This window comes from Cyprinus carpio, chromosome B12 (assembly GCF_018340385.1).
Source record: "Cyprinus carpio isolate SPL01 chromosome B12, ASM1834038v1, whole genome shotgun sequence".
NCBI classification, from domain to species: Eukaryota; Metazoa; Chordata; class Actinopteri; order Cypriniformes; family Cyprinidae; genus Cyprinus; species Cyprinus carpio.
The window spans coordinates 2,072,141-2,082,373 of record NC_056608.1 but is presented as its reverse complement, the minus strand read 5'-3'; the positions used below and the strand labels follow the sequence as shown (position 1 = coordinate 2,082,373).

General features: G+C 35.6%; 1 protein-coding gene across 2 annotated transcripts in view; it reads right to left on the bottom strand.

Moving 5' to 3' along the window:
- LOC109100192 (ubiquitin carboxyl-terminal hydrolase 22-like) overlaps positions 1–10,233 on the bottom strand; it is a 39,004-nt gene that overhangs the window by 20,604 nt on the left and 8,167 nt on the right. For both annotated transcript variants that reach the window (XM_042734736.1, XM_042734737.1), the window contains exons 2-4: positions 6,545–6,677; positions 1,995–2,108; positions 856–957 (exon numbers count right to left, since the gene is read on the bottom strand). In XM_042734736.1, the coding sequence (XP_042590670.1) occupies positions 856–957; positions 1,995–2,108; positions 6,545–6,677 (349 nt within the window). The remainder of the gene's footprint in view (positions 1–855; positions 958–1,994; positions 2,109–6,544; positions 6,678–10,233) is intronic.

The following is a 10,233-nucleotide window of genomic DNA, read 5'->3' as shown; positions in this document are numbered from 1 at the left end:
AAAATCGGTCTCAAAGAAACATTTTTTTTTTTGTTCAGAATTGGACAACTCTGGTTGTGCTGTATGGTTTTGATTCACTAGTTCCAACTCAAAAGAGTCGGTGAAGGAATCAATTGTATCACACCGTTTCCCCAAATACAAATCTACCGGTATAAAAATTATTTCGTGCAAAATTATTTTGCTGTTGAAAACGGGATTCTATTTCATTTTATTGTCCTGAAGTCAAGCGCCGAGCTCGCAGCTGATTGGTCCGTCTTTAATGACACTTCCTGTAACACAGCCTCAAGCTGCTGTGTCGTGATTCGTGGTGTCACCCCACGCCTCCGGTTTACTCGGGGTGTAAGAGAGGCTCTAAACCAACATCTCACACAATAACCCTCCTGAACTCATCATGCATGGGCCATATTATGTCCTGAATGATCAATGGAAGCTGCGGCTCTCATATGGTTAATCACATTAGTGTGTTTCTCTGGGTGTGAGAGAGGCCTGTGGCGCAGACGTTTAACACTCATACTCCAGCGCCAGGCCTTCTGACTGAGGAGAAACAAGCGAAAATGAGAGAAGCGAGAGAGCCGAACCGCTGAGGAGGAGAGTGATTATTTATTACTCTCTCTCCATCATGGAACACACACACCAAAATTGATGAAATGTTCACAACTGATGGCACTTGTGGCCAATAAACAAAGAGCGCTTCTGGCTCCGCTGCCGTCTCCAGACGCTCGACTACTACAAAATCGTTTGAACCGACTAGATGAGTTTTGGCAGAGTGCTAATTAACTACTAAGTGCTGTATTACTGAACAGGGTTTCAGAGGAATGGCTCAGGAGCGAGGCCTGTGGGAAGTGAGGTTCTTACCGATGGTGCAGTTGGCTGTGATCTTCCTTCGTTTGGGGTTGTGTCGCAGCAGCTCCAGCTCTCGTTTCGTAGGCTCCCACATTGAATATTTCTCTCCAATACCTGATGTTTTAGACAATTCTTGCATTATATTTCATATAAAGCAACCTATGAATATACACAACTACCATATATATATTTATTTTTGAAGAAATCAATACTTTTATTCAGGAAAAGAAAATAAAACGTAATACAAAGCGACAGTAAAGACTTTTTTTTTAATGTAGCAATTTCTATTTTCAAATAAATGCTGTTCTTTCGAACTTTCTATGCATCGAAGAACACTGAAAAATAAAACGTATCAGTCTCAACAAAAACACTGGGCATTGTTTTCAACATTGATAATAATCAGAAATGTTTCTTGAGCAGCAAATCAGCATATTAGAATGATTTCTGAAGATCATGTGACGCTGAACACTGGAGTAATGATGCTGAAAATACAGCTGCACATCACAGAAATAAATTACAGTTTAACACATACTCACACAGAAACAGTTGTTTTAAATTGTAATAATATTTTACATTTTTTACTGTATTTTTGATTAAATAAATGCAGCCTTTGTGAGCACAAGAGACTTTTAATATATATATTATTCCAAATTTTTTGAATAGTAATGTATATATTCTAGTTAGGGCTTGTCTAAAATTAAACTTTTCTATACAGAATTAAGCCTGATTCAGTTTTTAAGTGAAAAAGCATTTGTGGATAATTTGGGCAGTGTTCACTGCATGAGCTCAGATCAATAAGGCCTACGATCAAACCAGCTCAAAATGCAATGACGTCACTGCTATATTCGTGACAAAGGCAGAGCAATTCAGCTGTAAAACTTGCATAAAATCAAAAGGCTATTATATATATTTTTTAATTTCCTTCAGCAAACACAAAACTGGTATAGCACTGTTGCATTTTACAATTAAGCAGATTCAATACAAAAGAAAAATTAGCTATAATCAGTGTCCGAAACAAAACACACACACTTCTCCCCCCCCACTGTGGCTCACAACCCAACAGCTTCCAACATTAATTTTCTGAATTAACAGGCCCTTAAGCTACAGGCGAAGTTGAACTACATTATGCATAAGAGAAGGGGGGGACCTACCTTGCAATTTCCACGCTTTTCTTTGTTCTTCTTTGGCAATCTGCTCCATGTCTTTGTCGTATATGTAGTCTTGGCACACAAAGCAATATATTCCACCGTACAAAAGGTCTATAGCTGAATGAGAGAAGAACAACACAGGAACCTATTAGAGGCCTTTCGCATCGTCCCGTATCGGTCCTGTAAATATGGATGAGGCATTAAGGAAGCATTGCAGCAAATCTGCCTCCTTTAATAAGTGACAGGAATAATAATTAGGGTGCAGCACAGAAAACATCCATCGCTGCTTGTGCCACAACATCGTGTCCTCTGTGAAATGTCAGAGCGAGCCGGACCCATAATTGTGAATGAGGAGTATTATTGATGAATTATCGTTCTCGAATGCTCATCCATCCATTTCTCCGAGCCTGCAGCAGCTGTACCTGTTTTTCAGTTCCCATGGAAACCCAATGATGGTCTGTTTCACACAGACGCACTAAATGTTTGCAGCAGCGGGGACGGACGTCTATTTGTGACACGACACCAAAGCACAGCCTGGCACAAGCTGCAGACGGGAGACTATGAGGCTTTTAGTGGCTTTCAGTGCTGAGAGACTAGCGGATGAATGTTCGCACGGCTATTTTCAGTTGTTGTGAAGGGACAGAAGTCTCATTGTCCAGCTGGCAGGACTTTAACAATCAGCACAGGCATGTGGTCAATCGGTTCAAAACTGACCCATTTGCTTTCTACATAAATGTACTTAGTCTAATAATTATTGTTTATTAGTGCAAGCCAAAAAAATGCTTGCATTTAAATGCAACGGAATGCAATAGGTATAATAATATTAGCTAGAGTCCGACCGAAATGCCGATACAGATACCGATATTGGGGAGTAAAACGCCGATATCAATATATATCGGCCGATATTCTTTGTGTATGTTACAGTACAGTACCAGTCAAACTTATATAAAGTATATACATAAACAGAAAATTATATATATATATATATATATATATATATATATATATATATATATATATATATATATATATATATATATATATATATATAAATTTTTTTTGCAATGATCACTCAAATGTGGTGATCAAACACTTATAATGATGTGACGAAGATGTAATGGAGGCAGGGCTTTTAACAATTTAACAATAAACTTTATCATCCAAAATGAGTCTGACATCAGTGCACTGAAGTTTACTCGATTTTATTACAATTCAATTCCATTCAGCTTTATTACTTGAAGTTTATTTCACCTCGGAACATTTATGCGACAGGCTCATATCGGCCGATAAATTCGGCAAAACGATATATCGGTCGAGCTCTAATAATATCATGTACTAATGATTACAATCCAATCAAATCCTACTGGATAAACACCCCCCCCTCCTTTTATTAAACATTTTATTTTCCTCTAAAATATTTCGGTTGCACTCACAAATGCATTCTATCTTCACAAAATGTGGCTCAAGAAGGTTGATATAGGAATTAACAATTATTAAGCTATAATCCTGTTCATTACTATTCTTGATGCATTCGATTCTTTAAAACATTCTTTAACGGTAACATTTTACCATTCAATGCACTTATGGTTGTTAACAAATGGCTTATGAACTAACTATAACGACAATATTTTACAGAATTTATTTATCTAGGTTAATGCTAATTTATAAATATACCATTGTTCAATGTTTGTTCTTAATTTATAACCATGTTAAAAATGTATTTAGAATTAACAGTAACCTAGATTAATAAATGCTATTCGAGTTATCGTTATTTTTAAAAAGTCAAATTTGCATTATGTAAAATATATGACAAAAACAAAAAATTACTAAGAATTTTAAAATTAAAATATAATCTAATTCAAAATAACAACAAAAACTATAATAGTTAATCAGTGATACTAAAACGACATCGGTTATTTCATACTTAAACGGTTTACCTTATTTTTTGTAAAGCGTTACCATTTTTAATCTTAACTTTTTTTTGAGGATACTTTTTTCTTCATTTTTTTTTTTGTCACAATTTTTACCATGGTGACTCTGGCATCGGAAAAATTAAGTGTAATTATTAATGCTGCTTGCTAAAGTGTATAATTATTTAACTTTGGGCTTTAAAATTGGGATTTCTCTGCTAAAACAACTGAAGGATAGAACCAGGACTACATTGTTTCCTTTCTTTTGGTTGTAAATCACAATATGGAAGAAAAGAGAAAAGGTCTGTCAATATATCGGTTTTATCACAACTTTGACACTATTTTAAAGCTTTGCATTTTCATCTGTTTTTTAAGACGGTGGTCATGCATGATGGCTTTAAACACTATTTGGATTAGACGAGCAGAAAAGAGAGAAATTGCACAAGAAAACAAGGCGGGGTTGCATGCACACACACACACAGACATCAGATGAATAAACCAAAAGCATTGCAGGCCTTCAGGTAACCATGGGAACCAGCGCAGGAAAAAGAGGAAAGAGCACCGAGATCAAGCCTGACAAGTGTGAGCCGACGGAAAAAACTAAACGCCATCTAAATAAACCTGAACAGCAGAGATGCACAAAACGAAGCCGGCTCATTCAGACTTAATTACTCCCCGTTCGTCTTCGGAGAATAATCACAGTTCTCCTCCTCGGGAGCTGCGCTCATTCACAGATATCCCTTGTACCTAACCTAATTAAATGTTCAATCAAACCCCGAGGGGAACCCGACACACACGAGCGATGCCTCGATGCCACCTGAGAACGCAGCGAAACCCGAGCCTGAGGCACGAGAAACCATAAACCATCACCTGGAGCCAAACAAACCACACTGGATCAGCGGCAAGGGCCTTCATTTGTTCATCAAGACACATAAAAGATGCTTCACCAGGCGACAGAGTCCAACAGCAGCACACTATGAGTCAGCATGACCGACTCGAGCCGCTCGGGCCATCTGTGAATGACGCATTACATCAACAATATACATTTCTGTTCTCTGTTCGGTCTGTATCAGTGTTCCTTCCTCTGTTAATACACAAGGAAATCCCGAAGGATTGCAGACAGAGACGGTATCTCCGTATCTGGAGGTAATTAAATTCCTCATGTAAAGCTCAGATTTTGGGTTTTGAAACAGGTGGGTGATGAACTCTATGCCACTGCCGCGAGCCACACGCAGAGTCAGGGACTATTATCCCGTCGCACACTATAATTACCCACATTCCCGTCTGTTTGCGCTTCGTATTTGTTTGTTGTCGGAGGGTGGCACCCTTCCTCATTAAAACAGAGGGGATAATTACATGCCAGCGATGCATTAAGGAGCCGGGACCTCTTCCAAACATCCGCGGCCGGATCTGTGCACTTGCTGCTTCTTGCTCGAGAGGACGATCAAGCTTTTGGAGCAGATGTGACACTGGGTTTTGAACAGCTCTATTATTTCGAATCGGAAATCGTGCACATGATTGCGGAATCCAGTCGTAAAAATGGAATTTAAAGTGTAAACTTTCTTCCATGTTTCAATTTTAACAATAAACCTCTGTTGTGCGGTTTTTTTATTTACCAAAAAACAAAAGGATTTTTTAAATTTTTTGATTGTTTAAAAAAAAAAAAAAAAAAAAAAAAAAAAAAAAAAAAAAGTCATTCAATTGTATAATTTTTTATTAAATCATAATCCAGAAATAATTAAACAGACAACACATAACTCCAGGAAGAAGAAAAAAAATAAAATACAGGCCTCAATTATTGACATTTTTAGCACATTTATTTATTTGTTTATTTATTATTGTAACAAAAATTGTAAAACTATTAAGTTTTATGAATTTCATTGATTGGACATGCTTTTTGATTATTAAAATTAACCCATTAAAATGGAATCCAGAGAAATTAAGATAGATAATTTTTTTTTAGATAAAATAAAACATTTAATTACACTTTTATTTATAAAAAAAATATATATATATATATATATCCAAAAATATAAATAAACAATAATAATAATAATATATATATATATATATATATATAAATAAATAAAAAAAATAAAAACTATATAGGCCTATATATATATATATAAAATTGACGATATATATATATATATATCATCCATCCAAAAATATATATATTCTTTCATTATTTATGTATAATAATCATAAATCCAGAAATGTAAACAAACAAGACAGAATTTCAGTGTAAAAAATAAAAATATATTTTTTAAAACTTACATTTATTTTCCATTATTTAAAAAAAAACGCTATTAAGTTGTTAAAGATTGATTCATTCAAATGATTAAACATGCTTTGAGCATTAAAATTTAATTAAAAAAAATAAAAAACCTAATAAAATGGATTATATAGGTCCCTAGTTTTGGTGCAAGTAGAGCTGAGCTATTTAATCAAATCAGAATATCTCTCTGTTCAATATTCAATGTGTGTCTGCAGAGACTTGAAGCAGCGTTGTGACCGTGTGTCCTTTATTTATCAGCTCTGAGCTGTAATCGTGGCGACTGTGTGCTCTACTTTCTGTGTGGGAGCGAGTCTTACCTTAGAGAAGCTGAGAAGCGTTTGAGTGAGTCTCTGCGTGCATCTTACCTAGGTTGTGTCTCTTGTTTTTGGCGTGATCGTGGATGTGTTTCTTGCTGAAGCAGCCGAAGAACACACAGTGGAGACAGGAGTGAAGCCGATTTAAATGAGCTCCACACAGGTGACACACACATGACTTCGCCTGGGAACAAAAGAGAGAGAGAGAGAGAGAGAGAGACAGGCGTTTAGTTAACGACTAGTTAACTAGCAGCAGTAAAATCCCACTGATTTTCTCAAAGAAGAAACCTCTTCACATGCCGTTCTTAAGAGAGTTACAGACAACATAATAGGTGAATAGGTGAAAAACTACAACATTTATTGCACAAGAACACCGTCAGTATCCTATTGCTGAAGGTTGTGCTTTGATGGCTACAGTAACACAGTGCTTTAAAGAGATATGAATTTAAAAGACATCATCTTTGTATTTTGCATGTTGCATTTACCTTTCTTTCCCATTTAAGCTTAAAATAAACCATGCAAAAATTACTATCTTTGAAGATTCTTAAAACCATGTATTATATTTAATATTAACAACACTGCAAACACTGAAAATTGACTTTTTTTCTTTAAATTAAACAATAATATATAAATTAACAAATTACACTTTTGTTTAAAAAATATACTTAAAATAAATATTTAATAAAAAAAAAATTAATAAATTATATACATTAATAAGCTATTAAATACTGTTAATGTTGATGGGCATAACCTCAGCAACATTAAATATAGTAAATAACAGTAAAAATGCACTTTTTTACTCTATATTACTCGTACAGTGCAAATGAATTGAAAAAAAAAAAAAAATATATATATATATATATATATATATATATATATATATATATATATATATATATATATATATATATATATATATATATATATATATATATGCATGATGCATGCATGCATGGATTAATCATTTATAATAAACACTAAAATAAAAAAAATATTCAAGCAGCAGTTTCACTCAAATATGCATCACAGCAGAGAAGACGATTGCAATTTCTGTTTCATGCCGCATTGAAATATTAATGCAAAAAAAAAAAAAAAAAAAGAATGCTGAAGAAAGACTGATTTAACTAGTTAACCTCCAGAAGACTGCATCACACCGCCTGACTCTCCCCACAGCACGACTTCAGCACTGTAGATGCAGTCTTTAACAGCTATTTTTGCACAGACCCTTCCGTGATTCCCTGATGACACGCCACCCAGCAGACAACCGAGAACAAGCATCATCGTACCGCGCTAAACGACAGGTGAGCCGCGGACACAGACAGATCTGGAGCGCCGGGTTTCACCGCAATCGCTTTAAAGAAGAGCCACCGCTCCCTGAAGTCAGCCTGAATGTTGAGTGCTAACACAACAACCAAAAAACACTTAAACGTGTCTGTGTAATGCATTCGAGCGGAAAGCAAGCAGAGAGAGAAAGAGAAGGGAAAGGCCTTGTATGGTCTCTCTTCCATCAGAGTAATATGATCGGAGACGTGGAGGGAGAAAGGCCTGCGAAAGAGAGGCTAATATCATTAAGCATTACAGCAGTGTGATATTTAAAAGTTCTGCTCGTGTTCTGATACGGAAGTATGAGGAAACGCTTGATTTGACGGCTGAGCATCTCGACCCAGATCCACAGCTCCGCCACACCCAGATACTAAAACACTGATGCGCAAAACAGCGCACTGCGCTAGTATGCAAATGATCTGTAGGAATAGCAGAGCTGCCAAAATGTGCATTACAGCACAGAGAATACAGTGCATTGAATCTGTATCACAGTGCAATGTGCTTGACGTGACAAACGCCACAAGTTTATTATATTGCATTAAAAAGAATCGCTTTTATTAAACCTGCGACATAATGCATGCAGTTTCACAAACTATTTTTAAAGAACAGTAGGCAGCAAACGCCACAAAAGGCTTTTCATTTCATTTGCATTTACGAGTTAAAAACAAAAACAAATATATTGTGTGAAAATGATACAAATGTTTGTAAGCACCAGTGATACTCAACACCAGACGATCTTTTATAAAATACTATTTTCTGATATTAGAATCTTAGCGCATTATTATATTTTATAGACTTTGTAGACTTTTGTAAACAATGCACAGGAATACTAAAGAACGAAAAAAGAAAAAAAAAACAAAATAAAAAAAAAAAAAAAAGAGTAATAGATTTAAAATGCATTTATTTCATACTATATAGTTCAAATCTATTAGCATATTTACTGACGTCGCTCGAGACTCGCTGATATCAAAATTATAATTCACTTTGGAGTACTACTTGTGCACAATGCACTTTTATTAATATTAAGCGTAAAATGTGTTTTAATGTCACTGTTGATGAAGACTGTATGATCTATGTATAATATCAGTCTGTAAATGCGAGATATTTAAAGTGCACCTGAAGTATACAGTACTTGCAATAGTTCCACTTTAGCACAATCAAAAAAACACAATGAAAACGACCAAAAAGCTGCATTACGCACACGTGGCCAGTAGATGGCAGTGTCACTTTGTAAAGAAACACTTTGTGAACACATAATGCACAACGTTTCACAAATTCAAGACAATAAGTGTATTGTTTTCAAAAGTCTGCATTTCCATAACACCGATGTCGTGTTAATGAACAACCGTAACGCATCGAGTTTTCCATTTTTAGTTGAAAATGGTGTTTCGTAAACACCCCCTTAGTCAACAAGCTCCGCCCACGCAAGAGATCACGCTCATCTGCATACACCGTTGAGAGCCACGCCCACATCCCAACATCCAATCAACAACCTCAAGCCCCGCCCTACATTTTTTCAGTAATCTATCACACTGGAATAAACCAGTCACGATACAGAATAAAAGATCGGTCGCTACTTCCGTTTCATCGCCACTTTCATGCAAATGGTGTGAATATGGTTATTTATACGGTTCCTAAAAAACAATTAAAGAAATATTAATAAAAATAAAGCTAAAAACTCTCAAATATCTAACCTAATATGCAAAGCTACGTTTCACACTGCTGTGTAAAAGCACCTACGTACACTAACGCAGTAAAGTAAACGCTAGCGTTTCATCTCCTGATCTCGCTCTACACACGTCACTACTTCTTTGCATCTACACGGCTCCTCCTTCATCCTCAGAATTCCCCCCCCCCCCCCCCCCCTCTCATCCTACACGGAGAGCATCAGCTGTTCTCTCCTGCTGGGGTTAATGCTGTAATGTTGAATGAGACGGTGCATTGATCAGGACCTCATCTGAGACGGGGGTGTGGGGCTCAAAAACAAGGCAAGAAGGATCAGCTTCCTCCTACAAGATCCACTGCAGGCTCCACATTCACGAACGCACACACACAGTCTATTTTTGCAGCTTGCTGGCATTCATTTGTAATAGAAAACCCTTTAAATGGCAACGAGGCACCAAATGCCTGCAGTCACCTGCAAGGGAAAAAAAATTAAATAAAATTCTAAATATATTAAATAATTTTGAGAATGGATAAACAAAAATTATTAAATACAATAAAAAATAAAATGGGAGGGATAAATACAATTAAATAATGCAAAATATACTAAAATAGGAGGAATAAATATAGGAAGAATAAACTAAAATAGGAGAGATAAACACAACATCAAAATGTAAAATAAAATAGGACAGGTAAAGATTAAAAGTGTAAAAAAAAAATACGTAAATAAAAAAAAATATATAAAATAAAAAAAA